Source organism: Thunnus maccoyii, chromosome 24 (assembly GCF_910596095.1).
Source record: "Thunnus maccoyii chromosome 24, fThuMac1.1, whole genome shotgun sequence".
Classification (NCBI taxonomy): domain Eukaryota; kingdom Metazoa; phylum Chordata; class Actinopteri; order Scombriformes; family Scombridae; genus Thunnus; species Thunnus maccoyii.
In genome coordinates, this window is record NC_056556.1 from 9267291 (window position 1) to 9291038 (window position 23748).

Consider the following 23748-nt stretch of genomic DNA (forward strand, 5'->3'; position numbering starts at 1 on the left):
TGTTTTCATTAGAATTCCCCATTCATTATCCCAAATATGTTAAGCGTTGTTTTGTTTTTACCACCTTTCAACGGTTTTTCATCAAGACGGCATTTTAATGAGATTTTAAGCCACCTACTGTATAATATTTAATTTTCACCTTTTACCGAGTCGTTTTTAGATCTACGTGGAATAAGTGTCCTTCAGATGACATCACTTGGAGGACAAATTCAATTCATTAACTCTCAATAACGCCTGGAGCTAATTCAGCGAATCAGCTTTGTTTTGCTACAAAGTGACACCTTTAATGACTCTCAACCCATTTTTTTTTTTTTTTTTGGCGATCAGAAGGAAAACAAATGGTGCTGAAATAATATCACTGTGCAGCTGCCAGTTACAATAACACATATTTAACGCAAGTGCAAACATCTGTTATGTAGGTTGTCATCTGCAGGATGAGAATAGCCAGATATTTCAGACACAGAATTCAAGATGTCTCTATAAGACAGTAAGTAAGTGATTTCCTGTCATTTTTATGCTGACAACTCTGCGTGTTGTGCTGAATTTGTATTGATATTTTGTTGCTTTTCACCTTGAATATATTATATAGATAAATTGTGAGTGAAAGTGATTGAAAAACACAGTTGCTGCCCAAAACTAGTACGTGGTACTCAGTAGATGTTGTTAAAGCAAGTAAATATAGCATTACATATATATATAGCATTACATCATCAGGTGTAATACTATATACAGAAGGGAGAAGTTTGGATTTATTGCATGTTGGAATTTGCTTTCTTTAAATGAATACAATTTTTATGTAAACTGTTGTCTTGTGACATTTTTTGAAGGTGGGAGGAGTAAAATCTAATTCCAGTTTTGTAAGGTTAGCTCTCATTTACACCTCGTAATGACATAGATGCAACGACATGGATAATGACATCTGATAACTGAGTTTTACATTTACACTTGGCATTAATAAGACTTCTCGTTATCTCGATTTTACCCACAGATCTCATTATGAAAATTAAGTAGGTGGGGCTGGTGGACTAATTAACAATCATGGCACGTCCCAATGCTTCTGCAGCTTTACTTATTTTTCTTTAGCTTTTTCTACGTTTCAGAGCTCGCTTGAGATAGTAGGGAGAGGAGGAGTTAGATCCCAACTTGATGCTGGAAATGGAAGAAAATAGACTTGAAATAGCTTTGTTGTTTAAAATAGGATTGTAACTAAAATATGCGAGTGAAATGCTTTGTGTGTAAACACCGTATAAGTTGTCTGCTCTGTGTAGCCTCTCTGATTTCCATACCACCCTACAGTAAGAACGCATAAAAAGTAGCTAATTATAAGCCGCAAACTGAATTTATTTTGTTACTCATCTACAGTATGTTGTATCCTCAGGAGAGCCATTGTTCTCACCTACCAAAACACAAGCAAACTGAAGGAGTAAACGCTCCAGAGCTCCAATAAGCTGCTCCAAACATGTTTAATCATGCCGTGATATTGGACAGAGCACACAGCAGAGCAGCTATAGTAGGAGCAGAAGTAGTGTTAAGTACAGGCTTGAGAAACGGACCAAGACGCCTGATAAACATTCTTGCACCATAAATCTGTCATTCCCTTGTCACTGCAAAGGCAAACGGTGAAAAGAGTGAGCCTGTTCTTCCTCCGCTCTCTTTTTGCTGAATGACAAGTTGACAGTCCTCAACTGATTGGATAGCAGGGACGCGTCGCTTTCTCCTGACAGCGCTCAACATATACTCTTGATAAAGTCATCAAGACCTCTGCTGTTCATCAATACTGCTTCTTGTAGAAGAAGAAGAAGTATATATTTATGGTGTATGTATATATGTATATGCGTGTCACTCAAAGCCCAGTTAGACACAAAGAAATGATCTGCAAAACACAATGTGAGAAAAATGTAGAAAATCAAAGTGTTTGTTTTATGTTACGACAGAGGATTATTTATTTGTACTTTTGATGTCTTTTATAATTATAGAATTACATGTTGGTGTCACATCTATGGTTTTGGTTCAAGCACTGAAGCAAATTACAGTAAAGTGGTGTTAAAGGACAACCATGTAGTGCTCCACTTTCCTTGTAAAAAGTAGAGTGTTTCTTATGTTTTATAGTCACTATATCACATACCTGAGAGAGCACATGCTTTTTGAGTTCGCACTGGCTTGACTTCTCAGCAATGAAGCCCTTCTAATTTTGATTCTGCGGAAATTGGCCTTGCAGGACGGATAATAGCGCTCAGGCACTTGACTGTGATTGAATAGAAAAAAAAGCACTTGGAAGAGAAAAAAAGTTTTTAAATTTTTTTTTTATTGATGGTATAGTTGAAACACATTTTCTGTCTTGCCATTGTTTATATGGATTTAGCCAAGCATATCTGAATCAAACAATAGTATTATGGTTTCACAGCACTGTGTTGAGCTCCTTTGTGTTCCTACTAAAGCTGGGTCAAAATGTTACTTAAAATCCCTATGGGATTACCAACAGAAGTAACGTTTCCAGTGACTGCTTACAGGCCATTTATAAGGCCAATTTATTTCATTTGAATATGTTAGAACTCTGAATCTGGCTTTATAGGCGCTGCGATTTATTTGAGAATCAAGTCAGATTGAGGCTTTTAGTCTCAATTTAATCCATCAACTCCCAGCACTCTTTTCTGATCGTGTTATTCTCTCCGCTCTCATTGTGTCTTGCAGTCCCTCCGGTGCTGTCGGTGTCCCAGCAGTCCTTCAACGCCACAGCCGACTACCAGGAATCAGTCACCTTTACCTGCATCACTTCTGGATCTCCTGACCCTCTGGTCACATGGCACAGGTACCTTTAACTCATTCAGTACCTCGCAGTAGTGTCAGCCTTTAGAAACTGGTGGTATATATGCATGTAAACACCTGAACATTACACTTATTATATTATTGTTGAATATGTCATTTCAAACCATTAATATGCTGCCTAGCTGCAGGGATCGACTCCTGTTCAGCCAGAAAAAGCGTTTGCTAAAAAATTAGAGGCGTGACAGGCTGCCATTCATTGTGAAAGGAACATCCAAATAACACCCTGGTGCTGCCCACCAGCATTTATGACTCAAAAGTTGCCGAGTGGCGCGCCCCGGAGAAGTTGAAGCAGAGCCGACTTAATGCAAATGTACTCCGACATGTAGGAGTGACAACCTGGAAACGCCAATCGCACTTGTTTTGATTCCCTCGGGAAAAGGAAGCATAGCTGTTTTCTACTCTGAACTGTGGTAAAAACAAATGTGAGAAAAGCTTCTCCATTCAATATAATATAGTTCAACAAGCTACTGGGGCTTAAAAAGAAAAATGATGCATAGAGACACTTTACTCTGGAAATGAACTTCTTTGTTGTGTGCCAGCACACTTTAAACGGCAGAAAATAACCAATCAGAGCTGAGTATGTAAATGAATTTCTTTACATGATGACTCAAACTCTTCATTTGGCTTACAGTACAAACCTACTGTATTTCCTTTGATCTGTGCTTGTGAAGATGTTGATATATTTATTCCTCTTGTAGATTTTTAGCTACAGAGCAAGTAGACGTGCTTTCACAGGTCTAACTGAGGAATTTATAGTCCACTCTCGCACATCGCCGCCAGCAACCCGCACAATAATATCACATGCCACATAGCAGCAGTGTGAAAATTTGCACCTGAAGAGCATTTGACACCCCACTATCCACTCTACACCTCAACATCAAGTAATTAGCTTGCACCCACTCAGCAGCCTATCGTGACAAGCTATTTTGCGCCTGAGCATCTATTGATAACAGTTTATTGGCATTCCAGTGAAGATGCTTTCTACTTCTAATGCACTTTTTGTTTTTTCTTCTCGCTAATTTATCTTAATGGACCATAGCAGTGTTTTTGTATGTTTTAGCCCATTTAGTACAAATCAATTATACTCTATATTGCTGCTGACTGTAGTGTTTTCGATTTTTTTTAAAAAGTGCACTTCCTACCTTCTAGGCAGCTATTAATTCCACTACAGTTCAACTTGCATGGACTTTATACTGTCTTGAAGTAATCCATCAAAGTAAACAACATACATGTCTGCCTCATTTTTTTTCAAACTTACATTATCACAAAGATCAGTTTGTACCTACAACTGTATTATCATACAACAATGATGTAACACTGAAAGGACACATGTTTGATAAGAAATATCTGACGTTATATTCATTGTGATGTATTACCTTCCTCGAGCAGGGTTCAGGTTTCTGTAAGTTGTTTTTCACGCTGCACTGAAATTAATGGAAATTAATGGCTGCCTGGAAGGAGAACACATTCAAAAAATTATAAGTACACTTTGAAAAATGGCTATACTGTAGATATACTGCATGTATTGTGAGTAAGCTATAACATACAGTGTCCTTAAAGTATCAATATTTTAAGGACAATATATAAATATAGCTCTGAACTGAACAGAATAACATATAATGTTTAAGTGTGAAGTCTTAAACACCCACATTTATAGTAGCTTTCTATCTTTTCAATTTCAAATGATTATTTTCTTTAACTATCATGTTTTGTAGTATTTATTGCAGAGTAGAGGAGTTTTATTGTGCTTTAGCTGATTTTTTTTTTCTTTTAGTTTCTGCCAATATTCATTAAATATAATGTGTACTGTACAGTTAGTGTTGATCTACAAGAGGTTCAAGTGTAGGGCGTGTGACCAGCAGGTATAAACCAGAAGCACAGTCAGAACTGCCTGAGTAGGCGATTAGTTTAATGAATATGCAGGAAATTGTGACATACAGTAAACACAAAATTGTAGTTAATTGACAATAAAAAATAGCAGGAGGCATCTTGGATACTTGCTTTGAATACAGTTAAACATATTCAGAAAACAATCTCAATTGTTGTGCAACTTCATTAATTTCTTTCAAGGTTTTGTTGCTCAGTAATTACCATTTTGTTGACATAGTATTAGTATACAGGTGTGTTTTTCCTTAGGAGTAATGTCAGTGCTACACAGAGGTTATTTTGGGGACAGAAGGAAAAGAGTGCACACATTGAGTGAGTCAGAATATGTATATCAAAGGGTAAACAAGAAGATATCTGCATTTACATATTTACTGTATCACCTTAACCGAAAGGTCACATATTACAGCATTTACAAGATGGCAAGAACATTGTACAGCTACAGTATACTATGAAATATGCATTTAGACTGAGGTGAATGCTTCAGCTCCATATTTTTATGTCACATTGTCTTCAAAACTGACACAAACATAATATGAAGGGAAGTGTCTGTGTTCTAGTTTTGAAAGAGAAGTCGATCATGGCTGAAAAAAGCGAGGCAATGCAAACAAAGTTTGAAGACACTGCACAGCTGGAAACAACCTCAAATTTGTAAGCCTAATTCATCTTGTTCTCTAGTTTCCAACCCCAACAACAAATTATGTTTACTCCTGGGTGTGTTACCTCGTCTTTCAGCAACAGAGAAAAACAGAAAAATGTAATTTTAATGATTTAACAGCATGCATAATACAATGCAGTAACATTTCCCAGTTATGATGTGTGGTAAAATAAATATACAACTACTGTACTGATTCACTTTTGTTTCTAATTGAGACCATCCATGTGACAGCTTTGTTCCTACACAATTATTTTAATCGCTGTGTCTTTTCGTATCATCATAGGAAATTGAGTTGAGTTATATTTGGTGTGATAATTACAAAAGGCAAGTGAAATGAAATGAAACCTGTTCATCTGTAGAAAATTGCATCGTTATTCTGTTTGCTTCTTTTATCCGTGTAAACACACAATGATTCAAAGGTGTGTATTGACACTGTGATCATTGTCATGCTCTAAGATGGGTAAAAAACCACTTGCAGATGAAGCAATTGTGACCAAATAGAGATATTTTCACCGCAGTAATTGTCCCTGTTTGCATTGTCTACTGTCAAACCGCCATTCGCAATATAAATGAGAGTCGGTAAAGCCTGGTCACACTAAACACTGGCAGGTGAGATAGAACTGCGTGTCTTTGTGAAGCTTCGCAGGGCTAGTTAGCGAACTAGCTGTTAACCTAGTAACCAAGCTAACGTACTAGCAAGCTGGTAACATGCTAGTACCAGGAAATTCTCTCTATTTTCTCTGTACAATACTGTTTACTCCGCTTGGTATCTTTTATCAGAACTGTACATTCACTAGTACTAGTCATTTATGATGGTACTTGGTTGTGTATAATATTCTGACTAAATTGGTGTAAAATATTATGTGTGACAACCTTATTAACCCTCCATTTCAATACTGTATCCAATTAAGCTCTGCTGACGTTGCAGATATTCATATGCTGCCGGCCAGCATACGAGTGTAATCGCGGTCAGCCATGTTAATTGTTTTCATTTGACGTTGTGAGATGAGGTCGTCATTTTTCAACTGGCAAATTTCCCACCTCTGACTTGTATTGAACGCAGCACAGGAGACATATTTGGACCATTGACTCCCATCTTGTGGCTTTATACTCCCACAGAACAGGGTTACATAAACTCAATGATGCTACACAACTTATAAATTTTGATAGCGTCCTCCTTCTGGACTCTTCAGCTCTCTGCTCCCTCGAAGTCCATCTTGCCCTTATTGGTGTGACCAGGCCTGAGAAAATTTCTTGTTAATGAATGTCTGGCATGATGTTTTGTTTCTGTACACCATTCCACAAAGCCTCTAGCTAAAAGGGAAATGTTTGTGTTTCCACTCCACTGTAATCCAGGCTTACATTTTTCAAGTGGCTTAATAAAATGTAAAGCATTTGTCAAGGGCAGATGACTCCCGCTCACTGTAGAAACATCACTTCAACTGTTGCTCAACACTGATCATAAACTCTGCTGTGCCCACTGACTGTCAAACCTTTCAATGTATTCACCTTTATTTCCCAAGTCAACGAGTCCAGTGTGTCAATCAGAGACCACAGAATTAAAATGCATCACATCGCAACAAAGGAATCTGCTTCTGCGTGAACAACAATCACAACCCGGTGTAGTTTTTCTTTTGATGTCACCCCTCCCAGTGTCCTCCAGCCTCCCAGTTGCATTTCCTGTCGGTGCGAGATTTCGCCTCGTCCTCTGTGCATCTTGGGTAATGGACTACCTGTCAGCAGTCAGTCAGTATAATGACATTCAGTGCTGCAGCCCGTCCTGTACTGTCCGTTCCAAAGATGAGGCCTCTCTTCATTTCCTCTTTGGCTCGCCAGAGTTATTATTACTTGGCTTTGGTGTTTCCTCCGTCGATTTTCAATTATCCTCCCTCTCGCTTTTCCTACAGTATGTGAGGCTGGAGCATAGGCCTCGCTACACAGTATTATTGTGTTTGTGTGTGCATGTGTCTTGAGTCTAGAAACCCCCACATTTGAAATTCCAAAAAAAATAATAAGATTTTTTTTTTTTTTTCATTCACATAGACTATACAGTATGAGACCGTAGAGAGAAGCCACTAAACATATTTAGAGGTCTGCATTATTAAGCTCTGTGTTCTCATCACTTTGGAATTCAATTTACTCAATACCTTATGAGGTTAAAATGCAGTGTGCCACTTTCAGATTGAGGGCATTATCGTCCGTAGCCAATGAACAGGTAAAAAATAAAAATGTGTTTTCATAGCCATTCTTTGTTTTTCAGGGTTACAATAGCATTTGGGCAGATTAATATTAAATTGAGACTATCAAAGCCGCAACCGGTAAACATCAGATCAGTTTTGTTTTGTTTTTTCATGGTATTCTTTTACCCAAAGCTGTATTTATTTAAAGTTTTTATTCACCCAGCTGTGCACTACTTCACATTCACACTCACTCAGGACTCACTTGCCCAGTAACAACCGCTGCTGGTTACCGAAGCAGCCGGAGGTTAAGTGCCTTGCTCAAGGACACTTAGATTTTGGTTGCTGAGGGAGAGGAAAGCATTACTTATTCACTTCACCCATCTGCATTTTCTCATCTGCTCCTAGGATGCAAACCACTTCCCTCCCAGCCACAACACCAGCCTGCATCTCTGACCTCTAGACTCAGTGTGAGAATGCATCTCCAACCTGCCTGTTTGTGTCTTAAAGCGATAGTTCACTTTTTGAATAATTCAACCTTTTTTTTTCTACTTTTCCTACCTCTACAAATGAGGTTTTTGTCTATCTTTGTGTTTAATGTTAGGCTGAACAATTATTTTTGGCTTAGGTGAATTCTTGAATGCTTATGGGAGACTGTCCTCCCGAGAAAAACGACAGTCGTCTACGCAGGTGCTCCAAAATGACGTTCAAGCCATAGTGATTATGATGGGAGGAAAGAAGTCATTGGACTTTAACACTGGAGATTGCTGTTGTAGTCTCACATTTCCAACAGTTTTTTATAAACCAGAACCACAATCGTCTCCTAACTTCAAGAGAGTAGTAATTTTAACCCAAATAACGTTGTTTCCCCAAACTTAATGAAGTAGTTATTTTATCCCTAACCAGACCTTAACCATACTTTCTTGTGACCATTTTGGAAAGCACAGCCAAATAATGTCATCCTGCCCTTTACTGCATGGCTGTCAGATTAGAAAAGGCTTGTATGTGTCGTTCTGGATACACGGACTAGCAGCGTATGTTGCCGTTCAATTTGCAGGTGAAGTTTTCATGCTTGCATTAGCCTACATTTAAAAGGGTTTCTTTACAGCATCATGACATCATCATTTGGAAGTATTATTATGTACTGTAATGTAAGGTTGCAACTAACAATTTTTAACATGTATTAGTCAGCTGATTGTTCTCTCTGTTAATTGCATGATTGTTTAGTGTATAAAAGGTCAGAAAACAGTGAAAAAAGCCCAGTTAACATCTTTTTTTGCTCGTGTCTCACACCCAAGATAATTTAATTTATAATGACAGAAAACTAATATGTATTAATAATATTTGACAAGCCAGTAGCAGTGAATTTTTGGGGATTTTTGCTTTAAAAATGACAAACAGTTAAATTGCATTCAAAAGAACATTTTTTTCCTCAGGCGGCCACTAGCAGGTTAATCCAGCCAAGATGCAGGTTAACATGAAAGACTATCTGTTCTATCTTTGAGAGCTTTTAAGGTGTATTTTAATAGTTTTGATCGCTGTTTCTACTTGATCACATGCTGTCATCATCCACTAATTGAGCTGCGTGCAAATGACATAAAAAGGCACCCATGCCTGCACCATTATGCATCTGCTATGAAGCTTAAATATAGACAGGGATCAATTTAGCAGTTGCTTTTTTTTTCCCTGAGTAATTTCCCAACAGAGTACTATAAGAAAAGACATTAAGTCAGTACTGTATTCTGCACCACAGTGGAGTCATTTAGCGAGTGCTGCAGTCCATAACAGAATGTACACAACAACACAAGTGAGCTCAGACAAGACTGAAACACTGACTGAGCATAAGAAGAGGATATTTTTCTGGATGGCAGAGTTTGAGAATTGGTAGCGTGTGAAGAATTCTGACATACTACAGATGATTCATTGAACTATAGTTACGGTAGTTCAATTCTAGTGTGATATGTCTACCCAAAACAATACTTTTATCATGCTTGAAAGGGTTTCTATAAAAAGTGCTGTCTCTTTTTCACCCGCATATGTGCTATAGATAGAAACAGCTTTCAAGGTTAACCTGTCTGCACTTAGCCTCTCTTTTTATGGAATCCAAAGTGTTAAGGTTATACATCTGTAACATCAAACATGTGCTGAAGTGCGAATTCTACGGAGGTCAATGTCAAGTCTCACTCGAGTGTGGTGTTGTGCTTGTGTTTTTTTTTGTTTTTCTTTTTTTTTTTTTGTGCAGGAAAGGGCAGCAGCTGGAGCCATCGGAGCAGTATGTTTTCAACAGGCTGGAGGGAGGGCGGAGCATGTTAACCATCCGCAACATCCGTCAGGGCGACGGAGGAACCTACACCTGCAAGGCCACGAACAAGGCAGGGTCTCAGGAAAGAGAGCTCTTCCTCAAAGTGTTTGGTAAGGACGCAGACAGTGGATCAAACAGAGAATTACTGTTATTAAGAACTATTTGAGAAACATAACGTACAGATAACATTTAGTTTAATACAACAGTGCAAACAAATCGGTTTAATAAAGTGTTTAAATTAAATTAAAGATTCAAACTTGACCCCAGGGGTTTTGGTGGTGGTTATGCCAGTTCAGTATCCGATTTCACCCATTTGTTACACCATTAGACAGAAGTACGTAGCATTAACAGGCCATATCCTGCTTAAATTATCTCCCGCACAGCAATCGTGTTTACATTCTTTCATTCATTTCTTTTTTTATATTAAGCTCGACAAGTTTGCCTTGTCTTACTACTGAATGAAAAACTATTTCAGGGTGAGAAATAGCCAAAGAATGGCATCAGAAACTTGTCGGATTGAACACAAACTGACCAATCACAGTTTGTGTGTCTTGTCTCCATCAGGTATGTTCATACATGTAGCTGCTATAGTCCCAATATATGCATAGGCTCTGTTGCGATGCAGTAACCCCTTAATGGAAAAGAGGGTTGACTTAAAGGGTTGGTCCACACAAATAACAAAAATGAAGAAATACATTGGTGACCAAGTTTTCAGCATCCATCCCTGAGATTTCTTTTTACACCCCAATACAATGGGTATGACTTTCATTCTTTCACCCTCCATTGTACTAGGGATGTAAATGTTATAAATCCCAGAGACAGATATCTCAAAAACTGGACAAATATACTAGATACAACTGCCTCCTATCATTTAAAAAGTTTGTTTTCCTTTTACATTATCTATCATATCATGATCCACCAAAGCTTTTAAGTATAATAGCTTTGCACAATGTTTTATGTTGATCCATAAAACTTTATTGTTAAGGACTTTCAAAAATTTCATGAAAAACTATTTTTCATGAGTACAAATGTCCAAATATCCTCCTCAACCTTCCACAGTAACAACTGCATCAATGTGATATATTTCTCCTGCAAGGAAATATTTCATTTATTGCTTCATATTTAAATGACTGCACTCCTCATAAAAAAAAAATCAATTTATATTTTCATAAACCTGCTGGCTATTTCCTCACAGATCACTCTGATAGTGCGTATTCTGCTCATGAAAATGTATGGAGATTTGTGTTCTAGTCATCAACATCCTTTCAAGATGTGAGAAGCGCTTGTTCTTCAAAATGCACATTTAAATGAAGACGTTAAAAGAGAGGGAGGAGTTCAGCTTTTCACTGTGCAGTGGGGAAACGCAGTTGTAAGTTAGTTTTATTACCCTTGACAGCACAGGCGGGAGGAGAACAGGGCATTTAAGTCAGACGAGGTGTTTGCACACATGTGTATGTGTTCTTCATTCATGTTTAAGACACTAGATCTGACAAATGTGTCCTTTTATGATTCCATGATTATAGGTAATCGACTTTTCTAAGGTAATAAGATTTTCAGCGTAAAATGAGATGAAAGACGTGAAAAAAAGGAGATGCGATTCAAAAAACAGAGAATTTATTTCTTGAAGAGATGAGTTTTCATTTCACATCAGAGGATGGGGAATGATTTATTAAAAGCTGCAGTGGCTGCTGGATATTCACTTTCACAGATGGGTTTCTAGACCCATGACCATGTGTTGCCACAAACAGGTTATTGTGGCCATTAATAGCTTGAAGCCTTTTCATTCCTTCTTCACATTCATACACTTCAGAACGTTCACATCTAGTGCCCCCATATCACGGCAGTGTGTTGTCTGGCTGCTATGGAGCGTCGCCATAGCAGCCCCCGAGATGTAAATGCCAAAGGTGCTTCCAGCTACTATCAATCCGTCAGGGATTATGTCAAGTTGTCTTGCTTTTTTAGGCTCCAGGTCATTCAATACCTTAAAGCAAAAATTCACCATTTACACTGCTATGGAATAGCCACACTGCATTTTTTGGTTAAGTTTTTAGCCATGCTAGGGGTCAGCACTGACATATCTCAACAACTATTGGATGGATTGCTGTGAAATTCTGTACAGATATTCATGATCCCAATGAGAATGACCTTGCTGACTTTGATGATCTCCTGACTTTTCTTCTAGCACCAACCAGATTGGTTTTTAGTGAAATATCTCAGCAATCATGGGATGCGTTGTCATGAAAACTTGTACACTCATTCCTTAGGATAAGTTGTAATAACTTTGATGATCACAGTTTGTTACTTTGGAGTAGTAAATGTTAACATGGTAAACATTATATCTGCTAAACATCAGCATTTTACTGTAGTATTCTTATTGTGAGCATGTTTGCATTTAGCTCAAGTCACCACTGTGCCTTTGAGTGCAATTTATAGTTTCCCTATCTACATGAGTGCAAAGTTCCACAAGACTCTGCATGACACAAATTTCTTCCCATGTCCAGAAAGGTCCACGCACAGCCCAAAAATTACGACCGTGCAGGCTGTATGAGCGGATTGTACACACCAACAAATATCTGAACACATATGTAAATGCAGACAGCCAATATAAACAGTCTCAGAGGCACATCCGCTTTTCGTGTCACTGTTTTTGGACTACATTCCCCTCATTATTTTGACAGATAGCTACCTAAATGTAGACAAGAGTCGACAGTTTGATAGGAGGAACTTTTTCTCCTATGTGAAGCATCAGCTGTTCAGTATAAATGTCAGGTTTTGGTGAAAGGGAAAGGTGCTTCTTTCTAAACTTGCAGACGGTAGAGATACCAGAGTCCTCTGCAGCCGCAGTTCACATCTTTTAGATGTGTTGTCAGTACTCTGCAAAATACAACATCTCTTTTTAATGGGTTTTTCATAATTTGAAAAACTTGGCGGAACACATCATGGCATTGTTCTCTATGCACTCTTTATTTTTTGTTGACAAGAAACAACTAATGTATTTTGTCTCCACATTCACTATTCAGGATGTAAAATATAAGCAGAGCAAGACAAGACAGTGAAAAAAAAAGTAAATTACTGAACTGGAAATCACAGGCTGATAATATATAATAGAACAGTGTCTGTTAGTGTTTTTTTTTTTTTTTTGCTAAACCCAATAAGTTTGTATGTTATAAGAGGCATCAGGGTTGACAGCAGTGAATCTATGCTGACATTTGCTTTGTGGATCCGTACAGCTAAAACAACAAATACACACATTTTGTTTTCTGATACCTGTCAGTGGGAGGGATAAGAGCTTTATGAAATGTCAAATATTGCTATCGAGGGGGATGAAAATACTGTTCAGCTGCATAAGAAAGCAGCATTTGGGGGGAATTGTAAGCCTTTTCCTGCATGAACTGTCAATGAGCGGCTGAGAAATGCTAACACAGAAACCCTTCTTCAGTGCTTCATAAGCCAACAATAAGTCAAAATGTACCTAAACTGTATTTCCAATGTTAAAAGAACAATCAATTATGTCATTGTGTCACTTTCTGTTCTAACACTGACATTAATGGGTTTTCCACAGGGTTGTTTTTTAATATGAAAGTCAGGATTGACACTATGAAGTAGCTAAATACAGCATTTACAATTCTAATCATTATAATACCTGTAATTAATATAATAATTGTAATTATAGTTATTAACAAATGCAATAAAAAATACCCCTTATTTTTTATTATACTGAGTTACAAGGAAATTTACAGAAGCTCATTTAAATTTACAAATCAAACTGAAAAGAATACACTCCAAACCTGGAAGGTCAAATTAATTCTGGATTTTTATCTTTCTGAGACACAAATGCTTCTCAGTTCATTCTCATTTGGAGTTGAAATGTTTTAGATAATGTGTTATTAATAATGTTCCCTGCAGAGTGGTTTTTTTGCACCGCGCTTGATAAAGAGACGTTTTCCATTTAATATTTGCATGATGAAGGGCATCTGGGGCAAAACGTCTGCAGATAAGACGGTGATGAAGAACTGGTTCACGCCGGTCTTAGTACTATTAACAGTTCGATCTGTATGTGTGTGTGTGTGGGTGTGGGGAATGTGAGTTGTGTGTTATCTATGTTTATGACTGACTGTATACTTGTGTACTTCTGATGCAAAAAGCCATCAAAAGGTTTAATAGATGTGAATAATCATCTATAGTGCTCCTCACATCTTCATCTCTGCACAAATCGTCTCAACAAGTCATTAAGTCTCATTTTGGTGCTTTTAAAGCTTCTTTTTCTTAGAATGAGAAAAACCTTCTATGCTAATGGGTTGAGATAATTTTCCTTGTTCCCACTGGAGCTTCCTTCTTTCTTGACACAAAACAAAATCAAGCAGATTGTTGCACTCTTATCAAGACAAGCACAATTGATTGTAGATTTTTTAAGTGAGCTTATTTGTTTTAGAAATTAGTGACATTATCTTTTCCTTACTGGCAAATCTGCTTGACTTGTTTTAGGAAAACAAGGTTTTAGAACTCAATTGTAGACCAAATAACTCATTAGTATGTTAATTTTTTCCCCTGGTGTTGGTGCTGAAAAGGTCTTTAGTTTTATGTTCAAGAATAAATCAGTTTTATCATGTTTTGACCATCATTTCTATCTGTTTATCTATCTGTTGTGACACTTTTCTTGCGAAATGAATTGCAGGAACATCACTAACAACAAAATTTGACAGGAGAAGAAAAAAGAAGCAGTCTGATGTTTAGGCTGTTTTTTAACAAACCACCAGGTTAGCCACTTATTTACCTGGAAAAGAAGATGAATGCAGTTGTTGCCCAAAATGTCCCTTGTAAACATTCATCACAGTTTTACAGACCGACTTCCTGGTTAAACCTTCACCTAACGCGCTTACAGTTGTTTTGCACAAATGTTTTCTGTACAGTGAGGGATTAATGGAGTGTTGCTTATAGGCAGAGCAACATAAGTTACATTCTTTACCATCAGCGGCTCGATTACAACCGATCACATTCATACAGCGGCTTTATAACCAGACACTTTCCACTGTCTACTCTGCTAATTCCCTCAAACGGCTAGTTCACCTCCCCTTTTGTACTAAGCTTTATTGTTGACTTTACAATGATCTAGTGTTCATATATGGGTTAAGGAGGGATTAGTTCTCCCTTCAAAGTCCTGATTGCTGCTCAGATTCTTTGACAGTCCTTCAAAGAGCAGAGCAAACTCTAAGTGTGTTACAGTTTGCTGTAAAAGGTAAATTCCCTGTTTTGTTTATTGATTATGTGACTGCTCATGTTTCTTGCTCCGTTGGAGGGATGTTGCAGTGTACGTAGATCTCAGCAATTGAGTGTTTGCTATCTCAAGCAACGGAGTGTTAACCAACAAGAATCCCATAAAGAGAGTTCAGTGTCATCATAACTGATAGAAATGATTGATGAAATGACCAAAATAAATCCAATGTTGCAGTAAACTAGATTGAGTTGGGATGAGGGTTAATTTTAACTTGGTATATTGTCATTCAGTGAGGTTCTTTCTATTCTCAGAGCGTTGATCTATTCACTGAAGGTCCTTGTGGGGATACAAACGTGTGTGTTTGTGTGTGTGTGTGTGTGTGTATAGTTGTGTGACCCCATGTTTTGACAAGCTCCCAAAATCCCTTGAGATGGCTTCTCCGCCCCGGGGTTCACGCCAAGTGAAATTGCAAAACACTTCCCAGACACCCCCCCCCCCCCCCCCAACCCCCCCACCCCTTGACGGTTTTAAAAGCCTTCAGCACAGTAGTCACTATTTTCCATTCACTTCCCCTCTTTGTTTGGATTTTATGCAATGCTACTTTGCAAGCACCCTGTTAAGGACTTAAGTGTGGTGTACAAGGAGGGTGGACGGGGGGGGGGAGCAATCCATGATTCATGTGACATGCTCTGCGCCCCTGACATGCATGGTGTTCCAGAGCTTGCTTAGAGCGCCTTATCAGGAGGAGGCGAGCGGGCATCAGCCCCAAACGGCATGCTTTTCAGCACTTATCCTGGTGCTCGCTAAGCGTCAAAAGCAAATCACACGGCGCTGGAGAGGCATCCTTCCAAACAAAAATCTATATTTATTTAAAACAAGAATGGTGGAACACACACACAGAAGGAGAGGCGCTTTTGATATCTTGTTGGCTTTAAAACTTTAGCAAAGTCAGTTTTTGTTTTGTCATCTAGGCCAAGGGATCTACACAAAATAGGCCAGAGGGCATGCGTTCCCCTGATGCGAAAACTGGAGAGTACGACAGCAGTATATAAATGATCTTGGCCCAGACTGTCAGTACCAAAGTCATGCATCAGCTGTGTTTAAACCCCGTGGTATAGCCTTCATCTTCCCTCCCTTATGAGTTAGATCTTTGACAGTTTCTCTCCTGTGCACCCTTTTACTTACTCAACCCCCCTTCCTCTATCACACCTATTCCCCCCTGCCTTTCAATCTATTCTTTTTCACTCATCTAATTTTTCTCTCTTGTTCATTTCCTTTTCCCTCGCCGTCCTCTGTGGCCTCCAGTCCAGCCCCATATCACCCAGCTGAAAAACGTGACAGCCGTGGAGGGCAGCGCCGCCATGATCTCCTGTGTGGCTGAGGGCGAGCCTCTGCCTGATATTTCCTGGAGAAGAGCCAGCGACGGCCAGACCTTCGTGGACGGAGACAAGGTAGAAACTGCCAAGTCCATCTGGCTCTGTTTGTGTATGTGTGTGTATGGGCTAGAACTATATGACACACAGGACGAGTAACTTAGAAAGTATAGAGCATATAAACGGAAGAAATTCACCAGTACTGCACATTTCCAGGTCTATATTTTATTCTGAGGCTCTCTACTGGAATATCTTTGCATGATTTACAGTTCAAAAAAACTCTATCTTACACTGGATCTTTATGCAGCCTCTTGGTTCAGCTTCTGTCTGAAACAGGCTGTTTTAGCTCCTGTCTCTTTCCCAATTAGCCCACTCTGATCTGATTGGTTAGCTGCCAGAAACTGACCCTTGGCAGACTTCCACCAGCTTCGGAGGCTACATCAACAAACAGTAGTAGTCAGATTTTACTCCTTTTTGTCCCTTTAAAGCATGTACATTTCCTTTGATGGCATTTCCTTTGAATTTGAATTTGAATTTGAATCAAAACACCTACTATAATGCAATGAAATATAACCACAACACAGTCTACACCTTCCTAACAGTCATACCACAAACTAAGCTTTTCAAAGGAACCGTAATTCATCAGGCTAGACTAGTTCAGTGGTTCCCAACCTTTTTGACAGCTGAGCGAGTGAGTTTGACTCTATCTTGGGTCAACACCTGCCACCGTCAACCCAAACTGAGGAAAGGTGAAAAATATATAAATGAATGAAGCTGAGATGTGTGTTTTATGGAGAAATGGATGAATGAACTTTTTTTCCACCCCCTGCATTGTATATTAGCAAGCATGTAAACTATATCCATCTACTCTTTCAAATTTGCATATTTGCTTGAAACATGTCTCTGAATATGACATAAGTGAAAACCTCGTATTTGCCAAATGTCAACTCTAAATGGAACTTTGAAATGCAACCCTGTTTTCAGACAGGTTGTCACTGAGTTTCACCGATGAGGTTTTGAAAGGTTGCAATAAAACCAAAGTGTCCTAGAATCACCTCACAGAGAACAATTTAATCTTTAACTGGAGCTGCAGCATAAAAGTCACTCAAAGTGGTCTTGGAACGTTTCTGCTGCAGAAACAGTGCAGGCAAAATGTTATTTTTTCCTGTTTTTGTCTTTATGGTGAGCATTAAACTATACTTTTTATATATTTGGAGAAGAACTGACTATTGATTGTGTCTGGTCTGGTTGAGTACTAAAAGAAATAGCCAATATTTACTGGTAATTACTTGTATATGTCCTCATAAAAACAGAAACTGACATAATCATTCCCATCTGCCATACATGAAATGTTGCAGTTAGAGTAATTTATTGCTGCTCAGACTTGTCTTAAAGCGGATGCTGATAATATTTCAGTGCTTAATGATTGAGCCTTTGTCTTTCCTCTTGACAACACAGTATGCATTTGCTTCTCCATACTGTAACAGAAGTATGAAAGCTTCAGAGACTCAGATATTATCAAAGCTACAGTCAAGCAGTAGATGCATATTCACCTTTGTCCTTTTTTTTTTTTTTTTTTTTTTTTGCAGGGAGTTTTTAAATCTCCCGACTTTGCTGAGATTATTATCTCAAGGGAAATCAGCACACATGTTTATTTTGATTAGCTCTCCGCACAAAGAAGCAACCAGAACCATGACGTTTTCAGGGCACAACATTAATACTCTCAATTTACATTTTGGTTTGTACCTCAAACTGACTTGGCAACATTTTACGTAATTCAACTTAAGAAATTGAAACGGCACTAAGCCTCTGTTGTGTATTTTTTCTCTCAGCATCCATTACTCACTTTGTCCATAAGAACAGCCTCACAAATCAGAAATTGAATGAGCTGCAGCTGCATTTTCTTGGAAAAGTAATTATTCTTGAACAAGCTGCCATCAATGTCAAAACCATGTGCACTTCCATCACTGCTTCCCTGGCAGGGGGCTGAGGCTTCCACAGAAGCAGTTTTAAAAAATAAAAAAAAATAAAAAAAAAAACAAAAACATAAAGATGGCAGCCGTTCTTTTGCTTGGGAAAAAGGTCACCGCAGAGATAAATGAATGTGTGCATTGGCTCGAATCGCTCGGGTTGATAAATCACAGCCGAAAATGAGAGTAAGTGCTTCTCTTCCCACAGCAAATGCAATTATGGAAATGCGTAGTGCAAACCAACACACCTAAACATACGCAAAGACAAACACGGCTTGTGCAGCAGGAGGCATGATGGATGGCCGTAGTCATTTGGGTTTAAGGCAGGATGTTCCTCTCTCAATTTGCTCTCCAATCTGCATATCCAGTCGGCACACGCTCCTCTCTTGTTGAGACATTAAGCTTCAAAGGGCTTAGTTTTACTCACTGCATAATGTTGCTTCCGTTCTTCTCATTCTTCGTCAACTAACACTGTGACCCTCGGTAAGAGAACATAATGGGACGCAGTTCCTGAAATTAAATGATGAACTAAGGTTGGATTTTAGTCGGGTTATTGTTTCATTCCTCTGGTATTGTTTCAGTTAAGCACAAGGTTAGCAAACTCTATTGTACCCTTTGTTCTATTCATGCAAAACATCCAAGGCTGAAAAGCTAATATCATTAAAAGTCTGTACTTTTGCTTCAATGACTGTTTCACAGATTGACAGTGTTTCAATAGACTCTAAAATTTTGAACAACTTTTGAACCTTTTTCTTCAGTTATTCACCTGTCAAGTTCGAAATGTATTTGTGTTAATTTAAGCTCTAATCAACAGACATTTTTGCAATTAAACCTTGAAAAAAAAAAAGCAGACTCCCGCTCCCACTGTGACTATTGTTGTGTTTTCCAACCGATACCTGGCTGCAGAAACAGCATACTGCACTGAAAAATACAATCAAAAATAGATAATAGTAATGGTGTATTGTTTTGCCAAGGATTGGCTGTGGCTTCCTGTGCGAAAGCCCTTGTTGGCCTCCATTTTCTGGAACCGGAAAGCCATTATTAAATGTCATTTTGTTGTTGTCACATGGATGAGGAGATACAGTAATCATTAGAGTGATGCAAATATGAAGACCCTGTGTTCCAGCGCTACACCAAAACTGTTGGAATAAGCAATGCCTGCCAGAATTAGACTACAGTGTGTTTCAAGCCTCGCTGACATTTACAGCTGACATTTTTAATATCTGAAAATTCTCCAGCATTTGGACTGAAATAACACAGGAACAAGCTCCAGAATCCCATTTGAGAGATTGTATTTGAGATTTAGCTTTGTGTGTTCACTGTAAAGGCGCGCTGCTTTTTTGAGGTCTTACGGATTGGATAGGGACAGGATTTCATACATTTCCTTTTTTCTGCCCTCCTTCTACTTCTACTACCTGCTTTTCCTTTCATCTCCTCTATCTCCCCCCGGTTCCTCTATTCCCTCAACTTCCACATTTCTTTGCCTTTTATCTGTGTGTTCTCATGTTGGTTACCACTCACGTGTGTACTGTACATGTGTGCGTGCGCATGCAGTTGCAGGAACATGCATATATGCCTGTGTGTGTCCACGAGTGTGCATGCTGTTGTGTTCACATCTGGCCGCTTGCCTTGACGTTGGACTGAGCTGCATATCAAACAGGCTGTGCTTTAGGGGCTGAGTTCTTCTCTAGACACAGACCCTGTCAGTTGGCGGTGGGGTGGGGTTGGTGGGGGGACCGGGGGGGGGGGGGGGGGGGGGGGGGGGGGGGGGCAGGTTAGCAAGTAATTTCCTGACTCAGAAGCTCCCTCCTGGAAGATTTCCTCTCTTTCTCCTCCTCCTCCTCCTCCTCCTCTCTCATCCCCCCATCCTCAGCATTCCTATTCAACACACACTCTCCCAATCCCATTGACCTCAGCTGGCGAAGCAAACAAGCAAACTGTGCAGTGGCAGCACAAAGAGACCAGAACCGAGCCCTTAAAAGCCGCTTCACCTCATTGGTTGATAGTATTGCTACGATAAGAGCACAGATAAGCCATTCTAAACAGGATAATGTTGAAGCTGTCTATGAGCGACAACATAAAGAGAGTGTGATTCAGAAGAGGGGGCTTCGAGGCCAAGGCTTATGAGGCTTAGACACATAATGAGTATTAGCAGAGGCAGGAGGGCATTAGAAGAGGCTGGATGTGCATTGATGTAGCGGGGAAATCTATGGAAGATGTGTGCAGACAAACACACTCACACAGATTTAAATATGCAAGTATACATAAGTAAAGACACATGCAAACGTCTGAACATGACCTCCCTGCTCAAACACACCAGCGCACACACAATCCTCCTGAGTTCAAAAAGGAGAATACAAGCAACTACTGAAAAAGATAATTATTTTTTTAGTCTCTATTGCTAAATGCAGTATAGTGTAGACAGTAGTGGTTAAATCTACAGTTCACTAGTTGATGATACTTTCTGTCTGAAGGTTGAAAAAATCTAACTAGCTCACTAATTGACGCGTTACATCTCATTTGTTTGATCTGTACAAAAACGAAATGTACAAATGACAAGTTGTGATTAAAAAAAAATTTAAAAATATGGGAGATTATGTGCCAGACTTTTTCTTGGCTGGGACTTCCTCAAGTCTCTGCTGGTTGCCTGGCAATCTCACGTTGACATCAAGACTCAACAAAAGAGATATAATATGTTCATTCATTGAGCTTTGGAGGTGTTGGTAGGCAGATTTTGTTACCTCTCTACATAGGCTGGCTAGCCTGTATTTATGCTAAGCTAAGCTAACTATTTCCTGTATGTAGCTTCATGTTTGAACTCTCCCAAAATCTGAAAAAATGTCAGAAACTGGTGATTACAGTAACTCCTGTATGACATGAACCCTCTTTCCTGGAAAAAAATATCCATCAGGAAGTGATGTTTTAGATTTCCATCCGCCGTAAGTTGCATATACAGTATATGCAGTTGTAGGGATCATGGTGTCTGTCAGTGTCTGATGATGCAGAAACCAGTCACTCCTTTGTTGAATCCAGCGGGCTGCAGGCTTGCGTGGCTTCCTGGCTTCTGTGTCACTGAGGAGGTCAGTTGTTCTGGCTGCTTTGTTCTCCTTACAGATTTAGCAGTGACCTTGGCGCTAACTTGGCTTCGTAGCTCCTGTTGCTTGGTTAGAGGTGCGTACCTTGCAAACCAGGGATCTTAGGCAGGCTGTAGTGTCTTCTGCTGTTCGGTAGTCTGCTCCAAGCAGGCTTCACTGAAGGAAAGAGAGCAGAGCTGCAGCTGCATGCTGCAACGACCCTGCAGCAAAGAGTACAGATGCACAGGAGACGAAACTCTAGTGCTTTTTTGACAACCACTGCTGTAGCACTGCCGCCATTTTGAACTGAAAACGCCATCACATTCATTCAAATTCATCACATCTTACACACCCAAAATCAACAAATTTCTCAAAATAAGTCATCAGTAAATTGTATGACACTTAAAGTATGGTGACGTCGCCATAGTAGAATTACCACTGAAGCTGCGCTACTCTCAATACCTGATTTGATACCATGGCAAAACCAGTGTGTCTCATTCAAGATATACTCCTTTATTTAAAAAACGTTTTATAAACATTAAAAATTGAACAGAAACTTTGTGTGTTTCATTATTTAAGCATACGGACTGCATTTGATTAAGAGTTACAAATTAAATTATTGACCTGTAGTAGAAAAAGTAGAAAAAACAGCCCAAAAATAGTCATTTCAAATTAGAGAAACTGTATGAAATGTCATTCTGTAATAACAAGTACAGCTGTGTGATTATTTGCTCTCATTTTAGTTTTCAATCTTGTACGTATGACTGAAACTTTAAGTGTTTCAGCATTTAAACGAACACACTCTGGCTGTATTAGAATAATAACTCTGAGTTATAGAGTGACGTGCTGATACTACTGACAACTAAAAACGCTGGTATTAGTATCATTTTCTAAATGCTGGTATTGATTTGTGATCTATGGGCTGTATGTATTGATTCTTGTGACATCCCTAAGTTTATCCACCTTGTAATGTGGTTATCGAGTTGTTTATAAGAATGGTGTCCAAACTGGGATCTGAAAACAGCAGGGGTCCTTGAGAGGGCTGCAGGGGTTCCCAGACAAACAGATTGATTTCACTTTCATTACACCAACTTCCAGGGAATGTAGCTTCTTAGAGGGGATTCTTTAGACAAAAGCCTCTCAAACACGGGTCTGTGGTGTTTTGTGCATCTATTTTGGAGGTCCTTGTTCTCAAAATCCCAAGAGTGCTGGCTTTTTCTAGCTTCCATTTATGTCCATTACTCACTTTTTGCTTTCTGTGGGAAGCAGGATAAAAAGTTATGTTTTTTATGTTAGACTATGTGTTTCTATTTGGAACACTCAGAATTTGTAAACCTATGATTTTTGAGTTTTTGTTGTTTAATAAATGAAATTCTGAATGAATGTTTTACAAGTCTTTGCTTTGATTCTTTCATAAATGTAATAAATAAATAAGCAAGTATGCATATTTATAATATTTTTTCATGTTCAACACAGACTGTTTCGGTAGAGGCATTAAATATATGACAAAAGAATAGAAAGAATTTGTTTTACTTTTGTACAGCACTTTTAAGGTGGGATGTTTCACTGGTGTTATTAAGTTCTTTGATAGTACGGTAGTCACCTTCAGTCTAAAATAGTGGAGGTGTAGCTCTAATTGCTGTGCGCAGACGTTGCAATGGGATGACCAATTAGCTTTCACTTCTTATCAGTGTAAGTTCTTTGCCTCCAGTGTGAAGAGTCCAAGAGAAAAGAAACTGGAAAGAGGGGAGCTCTGGTTTTTGTTGACCTGATGGTGTCATTGGTCACATGCCACAGTGACCAATTTTAGCCGTCCATGGGCGGTCCTCAGGTATCGAATTTCCGTGATTGGGGGAGACAAGCAACTGTTTAACAGTTTAAGATACACAATGAACGGATTCCTCTGTGGGACTTTGAGTTCACATTATGGAGTGAATAAGAGCTGGTTCGCTACAGTTGCATGAACAGTGATTACATCCATGGCCGAACACTTAGAGAGACTAGACACACTTCTCAAAGACAATATATCACAGTACAGGAGACAAAGTGTGATTGTCAAGTAATCTCTGGGAACTGCAGTGCAGAATCACCACAGAAATGATGAAAACGACACCCGCCACAAAAACACAAACAAGAATCCTGCTGATCACGACTCGAACTACGAAAACCTCCTGGAGGATTGTGGGGTATCTCTTTGATAAATCGCTTTACCGGGAGCCTGATTTGACTCTCAGCCTCAGGTTTTTGTCGTTTTTTTGAGTTTTAATTC

General features: G+C 39.0%; 1 protein-coding gene across 10 annotated transcripts in view; it reads left to right on the forward strand.

Moving 5' to 3' along the window:
• LOC121892291 (neural cell adhesion molecule 2-like) overlaps positions 1-23748 on the forward strand; it is a 434533-nt gene that overhangs the window by 367775 nt on the left and 43010 nt on the right. For all 10 annotated transcript variants that reach the window (XM_042405249.1, XM_042405239.1, XM_042405247.1 and 7 more), the window contains 3 exons: positions 2692-2809; positions 9788-9957; positions 16368-16513. In XM_042405249.1, the coding sequence (XP_042261183.1) occupies positions 2692-2809; positions 9788-9957; positions 16368-16513 (434 nt within the window). The remainder of the gene's footprint in view (positions 1-2691; positions 2810-9787; positions 9958-16367; positions 16514-23748) is intronic.